At 40.4% G+C, this 26,099-nt stretch overlaps 1 protein-coding gene and 1 pseudogene across 1 annotated transcript; one reads left to right on the plus strand and one right to left on the minus strand.

Annotated features, from left to right (window-relative positions):
* The first annotated feature begins 354 nt into the window (after window positions 1–354).
* LOC148026743 (uncharacterized) lies at window positions 355–786 on the plus strand. Its single transcript, XM_087690503.1, has 2 exons — window positions 355–543; window positions 628–786. The coding sequence occupies exons 1-2, from the start codon at window positions 355–357 to the stop codon at window positions 784–786; spliced, it is 348 nt and encodes a 115-aa protein (XP_087546629.1).
* Window positions 787–1,415: 629 nt separating this feature from the next.
* On the minus strand, window positions 1,416–11,040 carry LOC148026744 (plasma membrane ATPase 2 pseudogene; annotated as a pseudogene).
* Window positions 11,041–26,099: the final 15,059 nt, after the last annotated feature.

Genomic DNA, 26,099 nt, shown 5'->3' on the forward strand with positions numbered 1-26,099 from the left:
ACCCCAATCCCCCACGAGCGACATTCTCGGATGTATGGGGAAGGACGCGAATAAGGGAGATCTTAAGTAATAAAAGATCTCACCTTAAGAAACTCGCGTACGATGATGGGGTGAATGTAGCTGCGGGTGGCTATCCTTGTGAGAAACCTGCCACTGCCCACAAACGCGAGTGGAAGGAGGCAAAGAAGCGCGCAGAGGGAGGCGTGAAGAGCAGGCAGCATGTGGAGGCACAACGGATCCAGATGGAGACCATTGGATCGTCGCATTTCGGATCTGGCGGCGTCGAGTCGTGGGAGGCAGAGTTCGTAAGTAACTTGCCTCTTTATTTGATTGTTTGCCAAATTCATTGATTCTATGATTGTTTTGATCTTACAAACTATCTTGATTATGTTACAGCAATGGGTTATGGGGAGGAGGCCCACAGCCCACGAGACTGGGTATGCTCGCCGCAATAGCAGACGTGACACGTGGGCCATCTTCAGAAATGAGGGACGTATTACGGATGCGCAGTTTGACGCGGCCATGAGACCATACGGTCGACAGGTACTTGAAAACTCTAAATGAATGATTTCGGTTTATTTAATTGCATATATATGTATACTTACATACGGTATATTTCTTGAACAGGCACAAGCTGCTGATGCTCCTGCCCCTGATGATCCAACCGCCACTGCTGATGTTCGTGCCACTGCTCCTGGTGGAGGCGAGCACCACTCATCGGAATATACCGATGCGAGCTCCTCTGATCATGGAGAGAGCACAGGGTCCTCATCATCCTCTGATTAGCTTTCAGAATACTGTAGGATGTGGTTGTACAAAAAAAATTTGTAACTGAAGCCATGGGCTTTTTTGCACCTAGCTCCCTATTTGACTTTGTATATATTTGTTCCTAATTAAAGCCATGGGCTATTTTGACATATGGACTCCCTTGTACACAAATGTATCATGTATTGACAATGTATTGAATCGTGAGTCTTGAGTCGTGTATTAAGTTTTAGATAGTAATATTGAATCGTGTATTCATAGAGAGTGAGTCTTGATTCGTGTCTTGAAATCTAAATCACTCTTTTTTTATGGTGCAATGCACCAAAAAAAAATCCAGAGAGTGCCTTTGGGTGGCTCGATGCTGGAACAGCATCCAGGCACCCAAAAGCACTCTCTGGATTTTTTTTTTCCCTCTGTAATCGCGTGTATAAGCGCGTGTCATCTGTCAAAATCGCGTATATTTGCGCGGATAGTCTGTTAGATTCCCGTGTAAATTTGCAACAAAACTGCGCAGAACGCGTGTATGGGGTCATGTATTCGCACGACTGACTGTCACTTTACACGCGCTTTTACACGCATGTCTCTGGCCGCGATGATACACGCGCTATTACACGGGCCCGACACTTTTTTTCCCAAGTCATTTTGTGCGGCTAGGAGCGCGGGTATGAGCCCGATCCCTTGTAGTGAATTGGTTCTCTATTCTGGATGCCCTTGCTCCCTGTCTCTTTTGCTATGGCCAACTGATCACCTGTTATCATCTTCACATTGACAGTTAAGTTCAAAGCTCGCTGAATGGACTTAGTACTGTCATTATCGTGGAGGATTTTAAAAAAAAGGGTAATAGACCACAAAATCGCCCCACGGGCCACCAAGACACTCTTTATTCCTTTTCAGGAACTTCTTGTAAGGCAACAACAAGTGATTGCAAGCCCCTCTCAGCTAATTTGTCAATTGCTACATGTACTCTCCCTTCAGTCTCTACTTTGTTATGAGCTAGATCAAGTATCTGCTCTGGAGCACCCTTGCTAGCCCTGAACCATTGTCTACCAGCATCAATGTCCATAAGAGCTGTTCTCTCGTGACCAGTAAAGCCTTACAGCCCGTAATTTCAGGAGCTTTTTCTTTCTGCGCCCCCATTTTCCTGGTATGCTTCCCCCTTTTTGCCTTCAACATGCCATTTCCATCCAGAAAACGGCTCCTCACAATAGCAGCAGATAAAGCTTTTGCCAATTCCGTTTTGCCCACTCCAGTGGGTCCCATGAACATAAAACTGGAAATAGGACAGTTCGGATCAGCAAGCCCAATGTAACTCTTCATAAAGTGCTGGTTCATGTCTACCAAGACACGGTCAGGGAGAAGCCTATCAGGATGACCATGGAAGGTCTTCACATAGCTGAAAATGTAATCCCAACACCCGCAGTTTAGCCCTGCAAAGTGCTGCTTCAATTCATACAGAATCTCATTCATCTGAAAAACTGCTAGAAGAGTCTCAATCATCATAGTAGCTCTTATGCTGCCCCACAATGAACTCATCTTGTTATTGACCTCTATCCCGGCCATGCCATGCTTTTTGCCTGCATCAGTAGTTCTCCTCAGAATTTGAACTGCATTAGCATCTTCCCACATGTGCACATCTATATAGATACTTGACATTGTCTTCTCAAGATAGCCAGCATGACTACAAGCAGTAAGAATTCTAGTTAAGATAACAACATCTTGCTTTGTCCTTCCTTCTGCATGTCGTGAAGGAATTCTACCACCTTCCTGTTCCATCCGTCCATAAAGTTCAATACTGGCTAGATCATGACCTTGTAGAAAAACACCAGCAATCATTGCACCCTTCATATGCTTCAGCAGGTTCTCCATGTTTGCAGTACATATCAATGAGTACATTTCCTGCTTCTACATCAAAATCGGATTCTGTCCTGGTTATCTGATCAGATATCATTCTACCATACCTTACGGCCCAAATGCTATTACAAGCTTTTAGAACACATGTCAATATGAACTTGTATGGCACAACCCTCACGCTGCATAATATCATACTGATGGAGAGCCTTCTTTACCTATACTGCCCACACAGAACAAAAATGCAAACACAACAACTAAGTATGTACAAAGTAACATATGTCACACACACAACATTTTGGTGGATTCCACACCTCGGATGCGCAACAATACGACATCCACCCCCTCTAATCCTACGCATCCTCCGGATGGGCCAACTACCCATGATCATTATCATCAAGATCCACAAACAGATCAATCTCTTCATTATGTATTTCCAGTACTTCAGCAAGATTATCTGTCATATTATCTGTCTCTTCTATTAAAGTTTCTTCTCGTTGCTCTTCTCTTGCAAACTCTTCCAATACATGATCCTCATCATCTCTTTTCTTGAAAATCTTGATTCTTTTTCCTGCAATAGGCACTCTAAGCACTATCCCATCCAATTCTCTCAACTCATATGTTGCATTATCAAAGACATGTCTGACTATGTATGGCCCAAACCATCTTTTCACCATCTTCCGAAGTGTAGTATGCTGATTTTCAAGGCTGCTATCAAAGACTAATACCCAGTCTCCCTCATTTATTGCTCTAGGCCGCAAGTGATGCCTGCTATCAAACCTATCCTTATTTCTTAGTCTGGGAACCTTCAACCTGTCAATAGCTAGCTATCCTCTGGTCCTCTCTCCAACTACCGAATCCGAAGAGCTAAGAGCTCCTCTCTCGTCAAATCCTCCTGCCAAGGTAAAACTGACCAAGTCAAAGCACAAGTCTCAGTCGGCATAACTGGTTTTTGACCATACATCAACTCTACGGGCATATATCCTGTGGTAACACTGTGAGTCATACGATCAACCCACAAAGCAAATGGTAGAAGTCTCGGCCATTCTCCAATCCATCCTCTGCATGCTTTGGCTAATGCTTTCACTATCGGCGGATGCCCTCTTTCACTCATTCCATTTCCCTCTGGATTGTATGCTGTGGTTAGAGCCAACTTGATTCCTAGTTGAGAGAAAAACTCCCTAGCTTCATCTACATCCAATTCACCGCGATCCGCAATGATCTTACCCACACAGCCATATCTGCATAAAATTTCTTCCAATAAGAACTTACACATTGCACTAGTGGTCTTCGTTCTCAAAGGTCTGCCCTCAACATGATTGGTAAGATCCTCTCTAGCCAAAACAATATACCTCATCTGTCATACATCCATAGGGATAGTAACCAAGTCAACTACCCACTTATAATGAATGCATAGCGGATAGGTCCGATGAAGCTCATCTCGATGACGCACTACCGAATACATCTGGTAGTCTCTCCAAGTCTCTACAAAGTGAGAAACATCTCTATACATGCCTTTCCACCAATATTTCTCCTTGATTTTCTCATAAGTAGCCCACACTCCTCTATGACCAGCCCAAGGACTCTCATGAAACTCCCTCATCACCTGTAACTGTGTCTCTATATCGCAGGCAACCCGCCAAGGTAATCCGCCTCTTTTCTTCGGATGCTTCCAAAGAAATCTGTCCTTGAGAAAATAACCATAGGATTTTCTTTTGATCTTCTTGAACTCTTCATTTGTCCATTCATATCTTTTGCTTAGTGTACTAAGGTACTTGCCAATCTGCAACCAATCTCCAACATAGAGTTCTTCTATGAAAGCCACAATATCATAGACATGGCAAACATGATCAACCATAGTGGCTGAAATTTATGCATCATCCTCTTCTGCAAGTAGTGTCTCCTCATCATCATATCTGGCTCTAGACAGCATATCTGCCACTGGATTATCCTTCCCTACTATATATTTAAATTCTGGATTTAATGACTTGATGTATGCAATCCATATCAGCATAGCTATATCCGGAGTAGAGCAACTCGTAATCATACCTATCAATGGCAAGCAATCTGTCTCTACCACAACTGAAGCTCCAATAAAGTACTCCTTGTCACATTTGAGAGTCGTAACAATCCCCAATAACTCTCTCTTGATTTGCAGATATCTCCTCTATCTCTCGTTTAGGACTTTCGCCCCAAACCGAATAGCATACATTATTTCCATCTGCATCATCTTGACCCACAGCCCAACCTATGCCAATTGGACTAGTGTCAACTGTCAATACAATAGGCCTTCCACAATTATAATCCGCTTTCTTGAGAGTAGGAGCAATCTGCAATAACTTCTTCAATTTTCGCATGGCTCTAGTGTGGCTCTCATCCCAATAAAAATTTTGCCCCTTTCGAAGCAACTGATATAAACAATCTACTATGTGTGCAAAATGGGGTATCGAAATCATATAAAACACACAAGCTCCAATGAATCTCAGTACCTCTGAAGTGGTAGAACAATACTCCGTAATCTTGCCTATATCATCCACCTTCTCAGGTGAGGGTTTCCTGCCATAATACCCACACATATGTCCAACAATAACAACCTCATTTACTCCAAAAATAGATTTTTGCCCTGATAGTGTCAAGTTCACTTCTTCTAACCTGGCCAAAATCTTCTCACAAGCTGAAATATGATCAGCCACAAAGTATCTGCATCCCTGCTCATTTAAACTCTCATTCTTCTCTTCTTCTACACACCCCTTAATGGGCACATCATCGAAGAAAGGCATGGTAAGCTGAGGTATGTAATCACGAAGGACCTTATGCATGGCATTCATCATATGCGCAACAGAATTAGCGGCACCTTGAGACAAGGTACACATCATGACAAGCCCAATAGGAGTTCTCATAGTGGTTATGTTCCTGCTTTCCAAAGCCAGCTCAAATTGATCATATCCCTAATACAAATCACCTAAAGAATAGATGGCACGTCCAGCAAATGCTTCTGCAAACTCATCCACAACTAGACCTATACCAACATTCCTGATAGTAACTCTGTTTACTAGCTGCATGTCCTATATAAATCCGAGAATACCATTCTTCTTTAGAACCATAAACCACCTATTTGAGTATGGTGCAGATAAAGGCTCAAGAATTCCCATCCTGATTTTCTCATTCAACAAATCAATCAGCTTTGGCAGGTGTGCCTTAGGCACTGGAATATGTTGGAGGTTCCATGGAATATGAGGAATAGTAAAGATCACCATAGGAGCAACAATATCCGGGTTCACACATCCAATCTCAAGCGGAAAAAAAGCAAACCCCCTTCCATGTCGCTCAAGCATCTCCTGAAAGCATTGCTTCTCTGTGGGTAGTAAGAATTCACCATTTCCAATTTTCAATTCAGCAAGAGTCTCTGCTGAAAATTTATGGCCTATATGCTCCGGATTCCTCAAAATTGGCTGTTTGGCAGCCCTCTCTATTTGCTGATCACTATCAGGTGGAAGCGGTACAGCTACCGACTTCACCTTCTTATCCACAGTTTTGTATTTCGTGTCAACCCTGGCTTCATTATGATCCTTTGCATTACTCAAATCTTGCTGTAAATCAGCAATTCTGTACTCCAGTGGTGGTTGAATATCCTCAGCCCTCTGCTCTATGGACTGCATAGGAACAGCCCTAAACTCTGGATGATGAAATATTTCAGCAGTAAACTCTGTTGGCTGAAATATTTCAGCCCTCTGTGTCTCTGTAAACTGATCATATTCAGCCGGAAACTCTGTTTGCTGAATTTCTTCAGCACTCAACACTTTTTGCTGAGTCAGCTCAGCCTCTGACTCTATCTGCGCCACAAAATCTGCAATTTCATGAAACATGTCCAGGGATTGCACTAATACATTACTGTGGCAACTCTGCATATAAGTTTTCAGCATATTTTCCATCTCTATAATCATATCTGCACAAATCATACTGTCATACATCCCATCTATATGCTCATCATCCTCTAAAATTCCTGCATTTTTCAAATTTTTCTCCTTCCCGCATATGTACTGCCTGGCAGCTTTAGGAAACTTAGAAGTCTTCTGATAGAAATCCCAACAAAACTGGAGGAGAAAACAGTGTTCCCAACAGGCAAGAACTCCAATCTCCTCTGCTTTGTACCACCGTCGTCTCGCGAAACAGTGGTACCTAATGAAGACCCGAATCCCTCACAGTGGGCAAAGGTGCATCTCTAAGAGTATCCCTGTTTCTAACATGGTTCACACACACTGTCATAAACTGAATTGCTCTCATGCCATCTTTACTGCGAATCCGTGCGTAAGCAAATCCATCATCCATTACCTTTGTTTCCATGCGCACCTCTGTGATGAATGGCTGTCCAAGAATTATGGGATAAGAGCATGAATCCTGCACAAAGAAATGGAAATCCTCCTCTACATCTCCAATAGAAACCCTGACACTGGGACAAGCAGCATACAAATCACCTGCAGTGTTGTAGGCAGCTCTCATACGCCACCCATGCTCTACATCCATAGGCCATCTATTACTTTCATAAACTCCACAAACTATGAGATTAATCTCTGAACCATGATCCACCAAAGCAACATAAGGCACCTGTTTCTCTCCAATTTTTACCATTGTCTATGTAGTTGACCTAGCCCAATGACTTCACGAAAAGTAACTATGCGGTATCAAGACAGGCTCATCAGTTTCAGCATAATGCATAGGCTGAACCCTCTTCTCTATCTGTGGGAAAACAGAAGCATTCTCAACCATAACCTCATCCTCATCCTCATCCAACTCCCCAATCAAAACTCCCTGTGTATCAATAGTAGGCAATGCATGTCTTTTCCTCTTCAGGACCTCTTGGAACTGATCTTGAAACCCTCTTTTCGAAATGCCCAAAACCTCAGAAATAGTAAAAGTCACCTCACTGCCAAGTATCTTGTCATTAAAGATTTTCTTCATGTCCATACATGTCTCAATATCTGACATCAATCTAAACCCTGGTTGCTTTCTCTCTCTAGGCTCTTGCCTCTTTTCTCTCTTTTGAGCATCTTCCATATGTCGTTCTGGCCCTGGTCTCAAAGACGGTCCTGCAGTAGGTGGAGTAACAAACTCACCCCCTCTAGTCTTTTTAGCTGCACTAGGATTTTCTTCATCCCTCTTATGCTTCTCCTCAACAAGTACGTCTGCTCCCTCAGACTTAGCCAAGTAGGCATAAATAGAGTACCTGTCAAGAGGCGAATCCCAACGTGTCTTAGATCTCATGCTAGAGCCTGCACTAGTCAAAACAGTTTGCTGAATTTTTCCCTTGTTTGCCATCTCCATAGCATAAGTCCATAATGCTGACTGATTCTCTGATCCCTTCTCAATCTGGACTCCATATGCACAAGCATCTTCTCTAGCTACCACATAAGAAGTACGTGCAGCCATGTCATCCACTAACTTCTTCATTCCGCCTTTCCCAAAGTTGGTAGCAAGCGGAGCTCCTATTTCAGTCAACCAAATCTTACCATCTTGTCCCCAAAATACCAAATTCTTCCTCGTTGCATCCTAAAAAGATTCACAATCCCTGTAATGCTGATGGTTCGTACTATCACACCAAATACATCTTCGATCTCTCCTAGGTGCACTAGGAGCACTCGTAGGTGCAGTAGGAGCGCTAGAAGAAATAGTAGGTGCAGTCAAAGCAAATTGCTCTTTCAATTTTCCCACCAATTCTTCTTTAACTAACTCTAGTGTCAAATCCGTTATGCCTTTGATTATGTCATCAAGAGAGGTAGGCACCGATGGAGTGGAAGGAGCCGGCATCGGTCTTGGAGCAGGAGGAATAGGAGGAGTAGAAACAGTAGCCACTGGCATATGCTATAAAACTGGCTGAGGAGGAGAAGAAATAACAGGGATAGAAGCAAGCATCGGAGCAGAAGACGGCGTCGGTGTCATAGATCCATTCTGTAGGCGGGTCTTCCATATCCTCCTCTTAGTCAAAGTCGAGACTGCATCCTAGGCATCTTGCCAATATGTTTTAAGTCCCATAGGCTTTGTGAGATCCTCAAGAAGCTCTCCCAATTCTTCTTGAAGAGCAGGATCTGCAGCTTGCAAGAAAAGCTCAACTTTCTCAACATCCAATGCTCTTTGTTCAATGGCATCAAGCTGACTATACCTTTCTTTAAATTCTCGTATCAACTCTGAAGCAACTAGACCTTTGTTTGGCATGTAGACCCATTCTCGGAATGATCGCCATGTAGCCATCCCAAAGTCCTCAAGGAAATACTCCTCTTTCAAGGCCTTCTGGAAATACTCCTCTTTCAGGGCCTTCTTAAAATCTTGCCAATGCAAATTTTGAATAAAAAGATCAGTCACTTTTGCCCTCAAGGTGGGTGTGACAAGATGAAGGAAATACTTACTCATAAGTCCAGTTGGAACTCCAAAAAACCCCATCTTGATCTCATATGTCTTCAAGTATGCTAAAACATTACGGCCATCAAATAGCTTCTTCTCATTCTCAATTGCTTCAATCGCCTTAGTCACGCTAATTGCATTCTCCTGCTCCGAATATAGTTGCCTTTGCTGAGACAACTGCTGTTGATGCAATTGCTGCTGCTGCTGCATATACAATTGTGTCTGCTGATTTTGAAGCTGCATATACATGGACATATTCCGTAAAATCTGCTTTAGATCATCTATTGAAGTATTTGACGCAGCAGTCAATGATGGAGCTGAAGTAGAGGACACAGCAGGAATTGTAGAAGAGGCTCAAATGGATGCTGAAGTATCTCCCATCCTGAAATTTATGCGACGCTTTCACGTCGGGTTCACCAAAGATGTCAAATAGTTTTTGAAAGCAAATTCGCAACCACAGAGGTCCTTGAGAAATTCCAAGATGGAATATCAAGAGAAACAAATAATCAAGACGAATATGATGCCATGGTTTAAGTGTATTACAATTTTTGGTTCAAGTACAAGCGGCAAGACGGATCAACCAAGAGAATCAATCCTCTCAAGAAAACCACATCAAGTTATAAATTAGAATACAATAGCATCAAATATGTCATCTAGTCTTGAAGAGAATGTCTTCAAAATAGACTCTTCTTCAGCTGATGGGTCAGCTAGTATGTGTCTTGAGTGCAGCACTAAATTCAGTGCCACTGGAACTCGCCCAAGTTTCAATCTTTTGCCTTTTACACTTTTCAGTCGTCGCTAGTTTTCATCTGATCTACCAGTCTAAAATTTTCCTTATGTCCTGCTAGCTAGGAGTACCTTGCCATTGTCAATCACAGAAACATCTCGTATTTTCAAATATGCAAGAGTTGCAACTGACTCAAACAAAGCAGCATCGAACACCGATCCATCAGAATCAAGTCAATACACATCCAAATAGGCCATCCACGATGCCTTGTGTGGTGCAATACGTAGCTCTTGTAAATCTACCATTGAGGAATTTGAAAGTGCATTTGTAATCTGCTCTGTGATCACTAAAGCTTCTTCAAATGGCCTGCCAGGACATCCACAGCTCCACTGGATCTTCAGCCTTTTTGCCACGTGATTCAAAGTACATATAGAACATCATTTACACTCCCAATAATGGACATGATAGAGTTGAATATCAAATTGCAGACCAAATATGAGGCTATGCATGTGACTATACCACTTGTCCCACAGAGCTTGATTAACATGTCACATGCAGGATACGGCATGCTCAATCTAGTGTGATCCTTATCACCAATAAAGCCATCTCAAAAGCATAATCTACATATGCTTTGTACTATATCTATGGATCTGTGAGGCCATTGCCAATAGCAAATCCCTTCAACTTTATTGGTAAACCCTCTTTCTCTTTGTTGCCCATGTGAATGTGACTAGTAACAACAGGAACGTAGTGTCCAACATATGATTCTTCGGTAACATAGAACTCATTTCCTAAAAGCTCAAGATGTGCTTCATAGAAGGCTTGCAAAAAAAACTGTACATATTTTCACTGACGCCATTCTCATCATACCGAATGTCTTGAATATCACTGCTGTAATTAAGACCAGTCCCAATTGGCTGGTCAACAAATATTATGTTTGACACCTGATCCCACCCATACTTATTCCAGATAAGTGTAAGATGTCCATTGCCTTGCAGATGCAGCAATTTGTAACTATTCTTCTTCTGACATTCACGACACTCTAGTCATTCCATCTGCATACTGATCAAGAGACTCTGCAAGAAATCCAGTCCCTTTGACCAACCTGTTCAAGAACTATGTCCATCTTTGGCCCAGTAGAGGCGGGTAGAGCTCGCAGAGTTGCTTTTCCTGTCCATTGGATTGAAAGGTAGAAAATGCACTTCTCTAATGTTTGCTCGGCGGGCCACTTTTGGATCTGCCAACATATTTACTATGGCAGTATCAATAGCATCTTGGTTCTCTGTTCTGGATGCCCTTGCTCCCTATCTCTTTTGCTATGGCCAACTGATCACCTGTTATCATCTTCACATTGACAGCTAAGTTCAAAGCTCGTTGAATGGGCTTAGTACTGTCATGTTGTGGAGGATTTTAAAAAAAGGGTAATAGACCACAAAATCGCCCCATGGGCCACCAGGACACTCTTTATTCCTTTCAGGAACTTCCTATAAGGCAATAGCAAGTGATTGCAAGCCCCCCTCAGCTAATTTGTCAATCGCTGCATGTACTCTCCCTTCAATCTCTACTTTGTTATGACCTAGATCAAGTATCTGCTCTGGAGCACCCTTGCTAGCCCTGAACCATTATCTACGAGCATCAATGTCCGTAAGAGCTGTTCTCTCGTCACCAGTAAAGCCTTACAGCCCGTAATTTCAGGAACTTTTTCTTTTTGTGCCCCCATTTTCCTGGTATGCAACTGACTCAAACAAAGCAGCATCGAACACCGATCCATCAGAATCAAGTCAATACACATCCAAATAGGCCATCCATGACGCCTTGTGTGGTGCAATACGTAGCTCTTGTAAATCTACCATTGAGGAATTTGAAAGTGCATTTGTAATCTGCTGTGTGATCACTAAAGCTTCTTCAAACGGCCTGCCAGGACATCCACAGCTCCACTAGATCTTCAGCCTTTTTGCCACGTGATTCAAAGTACATATAGAACATCATTTACACTCCGTATAATGGACATGATAGAGTTGAATATCAAATTGCAGACCAAATATGAAGCTACGCATGTGACTATACCACTTGTCCCACAGAGCTTGATTGACATGTCACATGCAGGATATAGCTTGCTCAATCTGGTGTGATCCTTATCACCAATAAAGCCCATCTCAAAAGCATAATTTGCATATGCTTTGTACTATATCTCTGGATCTGTGAGGCCATTGCCAATAGAAAATCCCTTCAACTTGATTGGTAAACCCTATTTCTCTTTGTTGCCCATGTGAATGCGACTAGTAATAGCACGAACGTAGTGTCCAGCATATGATTCTTCAGTAACATAGAACTCATTTCCTAAAAGCTCAGGATGTGCTTCATAGAAGGCTTGCAAAAAAAAACTATACATATCTTCACTGATGCCATTCTCATCATGCGGAATGTCTCGAATATCACTGTTGTAATTAAAACCAGTCCCAATTGGATGGTTAACAAATATTATGTTTGACACCTAATCCCACCCATACTTATTCCAGATAAGTGTAAGATGTCCATTGCCTTGCAAATGCAGCAATTTGTAACTGTTCTTCTTCTGACATTCGTGACACTCTGGTCATTGCATCTGCATACAGATCAATAGACTTTGCAAGAAATCCAGTCCCTTTGACCATCCTGTTCAAGAACTATGTCCATCTTTGGCCCAGTAGAGGCCGGTAGAGCTGGCAGAGCTGCTTCTCCTATCCATTGGATTGAAAGGTAGAAAATGCACTTCTCTGATGTTTGCTCGGCGGGCCACTTTTGGATCTGCCAGCATATTTACTATGGCAGTATCAATAGCATCTTGGTTCTCTGTTCTGGATGCCCTTGCTCCCTGTCTCTTTTGCTATGGCCAACTGATCACCTGTTATCATCTTCACATTGACAACTAAGTTCAAAGCTCGCTGAATGGACTTAGTACTGTCATGTCGTGGAGGATTTTTAAAAAAAGGGTAATAGACCACAAAATCGCACCCCAGGGCCACCAGGACACTCTTTATTCCTTTCAGGAACTTCCTGTAAGGCAACAACAAGTGATTGCAAGCCCCTCTCAGCTAATTTCTCAATCGTTGCATGTACTCTCCCTTCAATCTCTACTTTGTTATGAGCTAGATCAAGTATTTGCTCTGGAACACCCTTGCTAGCCCTGAACCATTGTCTACTAGCATCAATGTCCGTAAGAGCTGTTCTCTCATGACCAGTAAAGCCTTACAGCCCGTAATTTCAGGAGCTTTTCCTTTCTGCGCCCCCATTTTCCTGGTATGCTCCCCCCTTTTTGCCTTCAACACGCCATTTCCATCCAGAAAAGCGGCTCCTCACAATAGCAGCAGATAAAGCTTTTGCCAATTCCGTTTTGCCCACTCCAGTGGGTCCGATGAACATAAAACTGGCGATAGGATAGTTCGGATCAGCAAGCCCAGTGTAACACTTCATAAAGTGCTAGTTCATGTCTACCAAGACACGGTCAGGGAGAAGCCTATCTGGATGATCACGGAAGGTCTTCACATAGCTGAAAATGTAATCCCAACGCCCGCAGTTTATCCCTGCAAAGTGCTCCTTCAATTCATACAGAATCTTATTCATCTCAAAAACTACGAGAAGAGTCTCAATCATCATAGTAGCTCTTATGTTGCCCCACAATGAACTCATTAACCTTGTTATTGACCTCTATCTAGGCCATGCCAGGCTTTTTTCCTGCATCAATAGTTCTCCTCAGAATTTGAACTGCATTAGCATCTTCCCACATGTGCACATCTGTATAGATGCTTGACATTGTCTTCTCAAGATAGCCAGCATGACTACAAGCAATAAGAATTCTAGTTAAGATAACATCATTCAGCTTTGTCCTTCCTTCTGCATGTCCTAAAGGAATTCTACCACCTTCTTGTTCCATCCGTCCATAAAGTTCAATATTGGCTAGATCATGACCTTGTAGAAAAACACCAGCAATCATTGCACCCTTGATATGCTTCAGCAGGTTCTCCATGTTTGGAGTACATATCAATGAGTACATTTCCTACTTCTACATCAAAATCGGATTCTGTCCTGGTTATCTGATCAGATATCATTCTACCATACCTTACGGCCCCAATGCTATTACAAGCTTTTAGAACACATGTCAATATGAACTTGTTTGGCACAACCCTCATGCTGCATAATATCATATTAATGGAGAGCCTTCTCTCCCTATACTGCCCACGCAGAACAAAAATGCAAACACAACAACTAAGTATGTACAAAGTAACAGATGTCACACACACAACATTTTGGTGGATTCCACACCTCGGATGCGCAACAATACGACATCCACCCCCTCGAATCCTGCGCATCCTCCGAATGGGCCAACTACCCATGATCATTATCATCAAGATCCATGAGCAGATCAATCTCTTCATTATATATTTCCGGTACTTCAGCAAGATTATCTGTCATATTATCTGTCTCTTCTATTAAAGTTTCTTCTCGTTGCTCTTCTCTTGCAAACTCTTCCAATACATGATCCTCATCATCTCTTTTCTTGAAAATATTGATTCTTTTTCCTGCAATAGGCACTCTAAGCACTGTCCCATCCAATTTTGTCAACTCATATGTTGCATTATCAAAGACATGTCTAACTATGTATGGCCCAAACCATCTTTTCACCATCTTCTGAAGTGCAGTATGCTGATTTTCAAGGCTGCTATCAAAGACTAATACCCAGTCTCCCTCATTTATTGCTCTAGGCCGCAAGCGATGCCTGCTATCAAACCTATCCTTATTTCTTAGTCTGGCAACCTTCAACCTATCAATAGCTAGCTAAATATCCTCTGGTTTTCTCTCCAACTGCCGAATCCGAAGAGCTAAGAGCTCCTCTCTCGTCAAATCCTCCTGCCAAGGTAAAACTGACCAAGTCAAAGCACAAGTCTCAGTCGGCATAACTAGTTTCTAACCATACATCAACTCTGCGGACATATATCCTGTGGTAACACTGTGAGTCATACGATTAGCCCACAAAGCAAATGGTAGAAGTCTTGGCCATTCTCCAAAACGTCCTCTACATGCTTTGGCTAATGCTTTCACTATCGGTGGATGCCCTCTTTCACTCTTTCCATTTCCCTCTGGATTATATGCTGTGGTTAGAGCCAACTTGATTCCTAGTTGAGAGAAAAACTCCCTAGCTTCATCTACATCCAATTCACCGCTATCTGCAGTGATCTTACCCACATAGCCATATTTGTAGAAAATTTCTTCCAATAAGAACTTACACATTGCACTAGTGGTCTTCGTTCTCAAAGGTCTGCCCTCAACATGATTGGTAAGATCCTCTCTAGCCAAAACAATATACCTCATCTGCCATAGACCCATAAGCATAGTAACCAAGTAAACTACCCACTTATAATGAATGCATAGCGGATAGGTCCGATGAAGCTCATCTCGATGACGCACTACCGAATACATCTGGCAGTCTCTCTAAGTCTCTACAAAGTGAGAAACATCTCTATACATGCCTTTCCACCAATATTTCTCCTTGATTTTCTCATAAGTAGCCCACACTCCTCTATGATCAGCCCAAGGACTCTCATGAAACTCCCTCATCACCTGTAACTGTGTCTCTATATCGCAGACAACCCGCAAAGGTAATCCACCTCTTTTCCGGATGCTTCCAAAGAAATCCGTCCTTGAGAAAATAACCATTGGCTTTTCTTCTGATCTTCTTGAACTCTTCATCTATTCATTCATCTCTTTTGCTTAGTGTACTAAGGTACTTACCAATCTGCAACCAATCTCCAGCATAGAGTTCTTCTATGAAAGCCACAATATCATAGACATGGCAAACATGATCAACCATAGCGGCTGAAATTTCTGCATCATCCTCTTCTGCAAGTAGTGTCTCCTCATCATCATATCTGGCTCTAGACAGCATATATCTGCCCACTGGATTATCCTTCCCTGCTATGTATTTAAATTCTGGATTTAATGACTTGATGTATGCAATCCATCTTAGCATAGCTATATCCGGAGTAGAGCAACTCGTAATCATACCTATCAATGGCAAGCAATCTATCTCTACCACAACTGAAGCTCCAATAAAGTACTCCTTGTCACTTTTGAGAGCTGTAACAATCCCTAGTAACTCTCTCTTGATTTAAGGATATCTCCTCTATCTCTCGTTTAGGACTTTCGCCCCAAACCGAATAGCATACCTGTTTCCATCTGCATCATCTTGACCCACAGCCCAACCTATGCCAATTGGACTAGTGTCAACTGTCAATACAATAGGCCTTCCACAATTATAATCCGCTTTCCTGAGAGTAGGAGCAATCTGCAATAACTTCTTCAATTTTCCCATGGCTCTAGTATGGCTCTCATCCCAATAAAATTTCTGCCCCTTTCGAAGCAGCTGATATAAACAATCTACTATGTGTGCAAAATGGGGTATCCAAATCATATAAAACACACAAGCTCCAATGAATCTCAGTACCTCTGAAGTGGTAGAACAATACTCCGTAATCTTGCCTATAGCATCCACCTTCTCAGGTGAGGGTTTCCTGCCATAATACCCACACATATGTCCAACAATAACAACCTCATTTACTCCAAAAACATATTTTTGCCTTGATAGTGTCAAGTTCACTTCTTCTAACCTGGCCAAAATATTCTCACAAGCTGAAATATGATCAGCCACAAAGTATCTGCATCCCTGCTCATTTAAACTCTCATTCTTCTCTTCTTCTACACACCCCTTAATGGGCACATCATCGAAGAAAGGCATGGTAAGCTGAGGTATGTAATCACGAAGGACCTTATGCATGGCATTCATCATATGCGCAACAGAATTAGCGACACCTTGAGGCAAGGTACACATCCTGACAAGCCCAATAGGAGTTCTCATAGTGTTTATGTCCCTGCTTTCCAAAGCCAGCTGAAACTGATCATATCCCGAATACAAATCACCTAAAGAATAGATGGCACATCTAGCAAATGCTTCTGCAAACTCATCCACAACTAGACCTATACCAACAATCGTGATAGTAACTTTGTTTACTGGCTGCATGTCCTGTATAAATCGGAGAATACCATTCTTCTTTGGAACCGTAAACCACCTATTTGAGTATGGTGCAAATGAAGGCTCAAGAATTTCATGAAACATGTCTAGGGATTGGACTAATACATTACTATGGCAACTCTGCATATAAGTTTTCAGCATATTTTCCATCTCTATCATCGTATTTGCATAAATCATATTGTCATACATCCCATCTATATGCTCATCATCCTCTAAAATTCTTGCATTTTTCAAATTTTTCTCCTTTCTGCATATGTACTGCCTGGCAGCTCTAGGCAACTTAGAAGTCTTTTGATAGCTCATCGAACTATTTGCTGAAATCCCAACAAAACTGGAGGAGAAAACACTGCTGCCAAGTGGCGAGAACTCCAATCTCCTCTGCTTTGTACCACCGTCGTCTCGCGAAACAGCGGTACCTAATAAAAACTTAAATCCCTCACAGTGGGCAAAGGTGCATCTCTAAGAGTATCCATGTTTCTAACATGGTTCACACACACAGTCATAAACTGAACTACTCTCATGCCATATTTACTGCGAATCCATGCATAAGCAGATCCATCATCCATTACCTTTGTTTCCATGCACATCTCTGTGATGAATGGCTGTCCAAGAATTATGGGATAAGAGCATGAATCCTGCACAAAGAAATGGAAATCCTCCTCTACATCTCCAATAGAAACCTTGACACTGGGACAGGCAACATACAAATCACCTGTAGTGTTGTTGGCGGCTCTCATACGCTACCCATGCTCTACATCCATAGACCATCTGTTACTTTCATAAACTCCAGGAACTATGAGATTAATCACTAAACCATGATCCACCAAAGAAACATAAGGCACATGTTTCTCTCCAATTTTTACCATCGTCTATGTAGTTTCCCTAGCCCAATGACTCCGCGAAAAGTAACTACATGGTATCAAGACAAGCTCATCAGTTTCAGCATAATGCATAGGCTGAACCCTCTTCTCTATCTGTAGAAAAACAAAAGCATTCTCAACCATAACCTCATCCTCATCCTCATCCAACTCCCCAATCAAAACTCCCTGTGTATCAGTAGTAGGCAATGCATGTCTTTTCCTCTTCAGGACCTCTTGGAACTGATCTTGAAACTCTCTTTTCGAAATGCCCAAAACCTCAGAAATAGTAAAAGTCACCTCATTGCCAAGTATCTTGTCATTAAAGATTTTCTTCATGTCCGTAGATGTCTCAATATCGAACATCAATCTAAACTTTGGCTGCTTTCTCTCTCTAGGCTCTTGCCTCTTTTCTCTCTTTTGAGCATCTTCCATATGTCGTTCTGGCCTTGGTCTCAAAGACGGCTGCACTTGGATTTTCTTCATCCCTCTTACGCTGCTCCTCAACAAGTACATCTGTTCCCTGAGACTTAGCCAAGTAGGCATAAATAGAGTACCTGTCAATAGGCGAATCCCAACCTGTCTCAGATGTGATGCTAGAGCCTGCACTAGTCAAAACAGTTTGCTGAACTTTTCCCTCGTTTGCCGTCTCCAAAGCATAAGTCCATAATGCTGACTGATTCTCTGATCCCTTCTCAATCTGGACTCCATATGCAGAAGCATCTCCTCTAGCTGCCACATAAGAAGTACGCGTAGCCATGTCATCCACTAACTTCTTCATTCCGCCTTTCCGAAAGTTGGTAGCAAGCGGAGCTCCTATTTCAGTCAACCAAATCTTACCATCTTGTCCCCAAAATACCATCCTCATTGCATCCTGAAAAGATTCACAATCCCTGCAATGCTGATGGTCCGTACTATCACACCAAATACATCTTCGATCTCTCCTAGGTGCACTAGGAGCACTCCTAGGTGTAGTAGAAGCACTAGAAGAAATAGTAGGCACAGTCGAAGCAAATTGCTCTTTCAATTTTCCCACCAATTCTGCTTTAATTGACTCTAGTGTCAAATCCGTTATACCTTTGATTATGTCAGCAAGAGAGGTAGGCACCGATGGAGTGGATGGTTTTGGAGCAGAAGGAGCCGGGATCGGTCTTGGAGTAGGAGGAATAGGAGGAGTAGAAACAGTAGGCACTGGCATAGGCCATGAAATTGGCCAAGGAGGAGAAGAAATTACAAGGATAGAAGCAGTCATAGGAGCAGAAGACAAGGATAGAAATTACAAGGATAGAAGCACTCTTTGATCGCGAAGGACCAGCCTCTGTAGGCAAAGGACCACGCGGATATCTCCTTCTTCAAGTCCTCTTCATACAGTAAGCCTCCATAGCCAAAAGCTTTAAAGCTTTAACTCAAAGCTTAATAAGCTTAATAGTAAGCTTTAAAAATCTTACTCAACGAATTTATCAATCGACGGCAGCGGCATGTCCTGGACGGCGTCAAAACAGCTGCCAACATACTCAAATACACGAAAATCATGCAAGCATTATTAAGCTTTAAGATTTTAAATCCTCTAAGTCTTCCAAGTCTTCTAAATCCTGTAAGTCACAGAGGTCACTAAAGACTTACTCAACAACTTTCATAGAGACAGTTCACACGCAGAAGCACAGAATTAGTCTATTGCTCTCTGGTAGACTCTGTTCACACTTGCAGACTTGCTGAGCCAGTTTCAACAAATGCAAAAGTTCACATGCAGATTATACGCAGTTTCTACGCAACATTATTCTCTTGGACAACGGTTGTGACAATGAATCCCACATACATAAAAGACAAAGAGCATAAAAGCCAAACAAAATTTATAAGCCTTGTATATCCGTCTTTGGGCTACGCTCATCCCGCTAATAAGATTTTGAGAGTGTGAGGTCTTTTGGATTTTATAGGATGACTAAACAAAACATGGACGATTTTATGGCTGAAGGTGATTTACCCGAACCAACGATGGAGCAAAAGTTGGATTTGATTATGATGTAGCTCGAAGAAGAACGAAGAGCCTGACAAGCTTTGCAAGTTCAATTGGCCAATCTGCAATGATCTACCACTGACCAAGATGGACCGCAACCCGAAGATCTTATACGAGTACCATCAATGCAACACTTGAAGCCCAATCCATTCGCAAAGGAACAAAGATAAGTAAAAGAAACTTCAAATTTCATACTTTCAATGGAATACGCGATGGAAAGACTACACTTGCTTTTATCATTCAATTTGATGACTACTTTCATGAAGAAACATATGCTGAGAAAGACAAAATTAAATGTGTCACTAACCATTTAGTTGATCAAGCATCTTTCTGGTGGACTGTGGTCCGCAAGAGCATTGGTTGCCCTACTACATGGGAGAATTTCCAAAAGAATTTTTTATAGAATTTCCTTCCTCCTCAATTCCATGAAAAATCCATTAAGCAATGGGATCTTCTACAACAAAGAGAACGCAAACCTATTTCCCAATACACTGAACGTTTCTGGAATGCTCTACTGCAACTACGCATGCTCGAAGATGTACCTGAAGCAACTCACAAGCGCAAGTTTATGTCCGGCCTACTTGGACATTACTATGCGAAAGTCATTATGTTCAAACCAACAACACTTGAAGATGTAATTTCCTTGCCTCCTGACAGTGAAGACAAGATTCGAGGAAGAGACAAGCGATCACAACAATTTCCAACTAATGGTAACTATGGTTCCAAACAATTCAATTCAAATTTTTGAAGATTCAATCAAAGTCGTTTTCTTCCATCTTCATTCCATAAGTCTTGGACATGACCACCTGATTTGCCATCAAATACCAATCCAAACCCTAAGCCATCCTCACAGTCAAATCCCAACATTCCTAAACTTCCTTCCATTACCAAAAATGTATCTAAAGCCAAACCCATAGTTTGTTACAAATGCCATCAACCTGGACATCTAGTAGCCAATTGTCAAACCAAAAAGCCACCTGTCCATATAAATTATCTTGGAGCAATCGAAGAAGAAGAACTTGAGGAAATGCTGGACTTTACGGAAGATGATGATGACATTGGTACTACTTCGGATACTTTGCCAGGTATGCCAACTCCTCATTCTTTGTTAACAATGAAATGTTTTGTGCATGGTAAAGAAAAGGCTATTTAACATAATGATGGGAGCACACATGACTTTATTTCTGCAAAGTCAAAGAATTGAATTTACAAACTATTTCTACACATTATCACATCAAGGTTGTATTCTTAGGCACAAGATATAATGGAACACAAGAGATGCATAATTTAGAAATTAAAATTGGTGAATATACTAAACGAAGAAATTTCCTAGTTGTATCTTTGCAGTCTAGTGACATTATCTTGAGAATGCCTTGGTGTCATCAATATAATCCTAATATAGATTATTCTATGCATTCAATTAAAATTTATTTTCAAGGAAAAAAAATCACATTGCATGGTATGCACGCTTTCAATAATTTTCCATTGCTTACTCATACTCAAGCTAAACGTGCATTACGTAAAAGTAGTAAATCTTTTTTAATATGGGTGAATGAACTTCAAGCTAAAGAAAAACAAATGCATCCTAGGCATACATAATTTCTTGCCCAATTTCAAGATTATTTTACTGTTGATTTACCACTTGGATTACCACCTTCACGACCTGAAGATCACAAAATAGATTTAATTCTTGGAACACAATCACCATGTAAAGCACCATATAGACATAACCAAATTGAGCAGAAAGAAATTCAAAATCAAATAGAAGAATTGATTAACAGAGGATTAATTAGACCTAGTAGTTCTCCATTTGGTGCACCTGTTTTATTAGTGAAGAAGAAAAATAATACTTATCCCATGTGCATTGATTATCGTGCCCTAAATAAAATTACTGTTAAGAATAGATATCCAATTCCTAGGATGGATGATCTCATGGATAAACTACAAGGATCTACCATATTTAGTAAGATAGATATTAAATTTGGTTATCATCAAGTAAGATTGGATAAATCTGATATATTCAAAACTGCATTTAGAACACAATTTGAACACTATGAATTTCTAGTTATGCCTTTTGTTTTAACTAATGCACCAGTCACATTTAGTCGCATGATGAATTGCATATTCTTGAAACATCAGCATTGTGTCATAGTATTCTTTGATGATATATTAGTATTCAGTAAAAATGAGAATGAGCATTATGAACATTTGTCTTTAGTTTTTAAGTTGTTAAAAGACAATCAATTATATGCTAACCTCGAAAAGAGTGAATTCTTTTAAACAAAAATTGAATATCTATGACATATTATTTCATCAGAAGGTATTAAAGTCGACCCTAAAAATATAGAAGCAATTTTAAGTTGGCCCATACCCAAAAATGTGCATGAGTTACGTTCTTTTCTAGGTCTTGCTAGTTTTTACAGAAAGTTTGTGCAGAATTTCTCATTACTTGCCTTACCTTTGACAAAACTTTTAAAGAAGGGTATTGTTTATAATTGGTCTGACAATCAACAAAAATCCTTTGATTTATTGAAACATGCTTTAACCCATGCTCCTGTATTACAACTACCTGATTTCAATAGACCATTCTTTTAAGTAGTTACTGACACTAGTGGACCTGGAATAGGAGCCGTCCTTATGCAAGATAATCATCCCATAGCCTACTCTAGCTGTAAACTCAAACCATCTGAACTTAAATATTCTACCTATGATAAAGAATTGCTAGCTGTAGTACAAGCCTTACGTCAATGGAAACATTATTTAATGGGATCTGAATTTATGATCAAAACTAACCAACAAAGCATTAGATATCTCCTTGGTCAACCACAAATATCTGATCGACACATTAAATGGGTCGCTTTCATTCAAAGTTTTCATCCCCTTATACAATATCAACCAGGAAAAGAGAATGTTGTAGCTGACACTTTGAGTAGAAGACCGACAAATCATAATATTTCTGTGATATCATTTGATTCCCTTATCCCTATGAAAGATACTTATCATCAAAATCCTACTTTTCAAGCTGATTGGAATAAATTAGTTGCAAATAACTAGATTCCTATTGATTCACTATCTTACCATAATGGATTCATGTTTTATGAAAAAAGATTATGTGTGACTATTTTATTTCGATCATTTGTTTTGCATGAAATTCATTGTCCTCCATATCAAGCTCATAGAGGAATTATATCTACTTTGCGTACATTGATTGAAGATTTTTATTGGCCACATATGGACACTAATGTATCTGACTTTGTATCTGAATGTTTAGTTTGTCAACGAGTTAAAAGACACCATGGTAAACAATATGGTTTACTAATGCCATTATCTATTCCATCGCGACCATGGGAACAGATTTCAATGGATTTTATCACTGGTTTACCTGACACCAAAGCTAACCATGATATGATTTGGACTGTTATAGACAGGTTTAGTAAACAAGCATATTTTATTCCATGCAAGAAAACTTTAATTGCATCTCAAGCTGCTCAATTGTTTTTGAAAACTTTCTTCATTAATCATGGTTTACCAAAAGTTATTATTTCTGATCGTGATTCTGGAATTTGTAATAATTTTTGGATTACTTTATTTGCTAACTTAGGAACAAAGATTGATTTTTCATCTGCATTTCATCTTGAAACAAACGGTCAAACAGAAGCTACTAACAGTACTATTTTATATCTTTTGCGTGCTTACACCATTTCAAAACCATACACATGGGATACTCATCTACATTTACTTCAGTTTGCGTATAATAATACACCACATACAGCTACAAAGAAAGCACCATTTGAAGTTATTTATGGATATAGATTGCCTACACCTGTTGCATCATTATCAAACAAGATTCAAACTGCTGATGATATTGCTAACATGCATGCTACTATTTTTTATGAAGTTAAAGATATGATTGCCAAAGCCAAGCAATCATATACAAAACAAGAAAATAAGAAAAGATAGGCTATGAATTTTAAAGTTGATGACTATATTTGGCTACCCATAGTAAAACGAAGATTACAAAGTGTAAATAAACATCCAGTTGTGAAATTAGTACCTAGATTTTATGGACCATTCAAGATCATACATAAATTCAATGACAATGCATTTAAACTAGAACTATCACAACATTGAAAAATCCACAATACCTTTCATATTTGTTTATTACGACCCTTTAGAGGCCAATTACCTGTACACCCTGTCTATGAAAACCCTCCTTTACTAGATGATGAAATTGAAATCCTTGAGCCTGAAACTATTATAGATACTAACTTTATGACCACTAGAACTGGCCGTAGATATTCTAGATATCTGGTCAAGTTTAAAAACCATCATGTTGAAGAGGCCCAATGGATGCACGCTAGAGACTTAAATGCTTTTCCCACTCTGTTAGCTCCACATTGAGCTAATAGAAATTGAGGACAATTACTATCCCACCCCAGGGGTATGATGCCAAGAGGCATATTCCACGGTGGATTTCGTGAGGTTTTGTGATGGATTCCGTAAAATTTTATTACTGGGGCTCATACACAAAGTGGATTCTTTGTGTGAGAAGTCAATGGGGACAACTATCCTTTTCAGGCGTTTTGTTAATTTTATATGTACATGGTTGTTTCCATAGCAGGCGATTCCGCAAAATACATATTTAAATTAATAAACGTTTATGAGTTTAGAGTGTGCACTCGTACTAAATTAAGGTTAGGATTGATTTCTAACCAATTTATTTATGTAGTTGAAGACTACTAGGTATTCACTTTTGTCGGTTTAATTGTATTATTTTTATAACAATTGTGAATGCTTTAGTTGATGTGTAAAGCAAGCAGTGGAAAGCATTGGAGGATAGTGTGTATTCAAATTATCATCGATTTTTGATGGGCACGTATCTTAGGCATGGCACCTACATTTTGTCGCGCTTATTTATTAAAGCACTTGATATTTATTTATTTTTCTATGCGCATGGACGCACGATTTAAATATTTATATTGGACATTGTATTTGGGTACGCCTAACTTCTTGGGCGCCCATTAGCTTTAATTCTTTATTGGCACAAAAGCAAACTCAAAAGCTAAAGCGTGTTATTTTATAATTTGGGCTATTATTTGAGCTTGAAGATGAATAATATATAAAATACATGCTTTGTGGAGCACTCACACAAGGCATGGGGAGAGATTGCACCCAATTGGTCTCTTATTCATATCGTGTAAGCTTTCCTCATTGATTTGTGTGCAAAAAGTAGAGTTTTTTTATTTTGGAGACCTTCTGACACTCACTACGCACACATACGACGATCGATCTGTGCATTAGGCGTTCCACAAGGCATGTATTTTATATATTATTCATCTTCAAGCTCAAATAATAGCCCAAATTACAAAATAGCACGCTTTAGCTTTTGAGTTTGCTTTTGTGCCAATAAAGAATTAAAGCCAATGGGCACCCAAGAAGTTAGGCGTACCCAAATACAATGTCCAATACAAATATTTAAATCCTGCGCCCATGCGCATACAAAAATAAATAAATATCAAGCGCTTTAATAAATAAGCGTGACAAAATATAGGCGCCATGCCTAAGATACGCACCCATAAAAAATTGATAATAATTTAAATACACGCTATCCTCCAATGCTTTCCACTGCCATCGCTGCTTGCTCTACACATCAACTGAAACATTCACAATTGTTAGAAAAATAATACAATTAAATCGACAAAAGTGAATACCTAGCAGTCTTCAGCTACATAAATAAATTGGTTAGAAATCAATCCTAACCTTAATTTATCACGAGTGCGCACTCTAAACTTGATGCCAGGAGGCATATTCCACGGTGGATTCCGTGAGGTTTTACGGTGGATTCCGTAAACTTAGATGACCGGGGCTCATACACAAAGAGGATTCTTTGTGCGAGAAGTTGATGGGGACGCCTGTCCTTTTCGGGCGTTTCATTAATTTAGTGTGTACATGGGTGATTCCATAGCGGGTGATTCCGCAAAATGCATATTAAATTAATAAACGTTTATGAGTTTAGAGTGCGCACTCGTAATAAATTAAGGTTAGGATTTATTTCTAACCAGTTGATTTATTTATATAGCTGAAGACTGCTAGGTATTCACTTTTGTCGGTTTAATTGTGTTATTTTACTAACGATTGTGAATGCTTCAGTTGATGTGTAGAGATAGCAGGAGTGGCGGAGGAAAGCATTGGAGTCTAGCGGGTTTTCGACTCTTGGATTAGATTTTGATAGGCGCCACGCCTATATTTTGTTATGTCTATTGAGACATCGATTATTTATTATTATTTTGTATGCGCTTATGCGCCTGGATATGTTATTTCTATTTGGACATTGAGATTGGGCGTGCCAGACTCTATGGGCACCGTCCATTAGCTTTATTTTCCTATTTTTGGTAGAAAGCAAACTCAAAGGCTAAAAGCTTGTCA

Source organism: Lygodium microphyllum, chromosome 13, assembly GCF_053477565.2.
Source record: "Lygodium microphyllum isolate KBCC chromosome 13, Lygodium_microphyllum_v1.1.10, whole genome shotgun sequence".
NCBI classification, from domain to species: domain Eukaryota; kingdom Viridiplantae; phylum Streptophyta; class Polypodiopsida; order Schizaeales; family Lygodiaceae; genus Lygodium; species Lygodium microphyllum.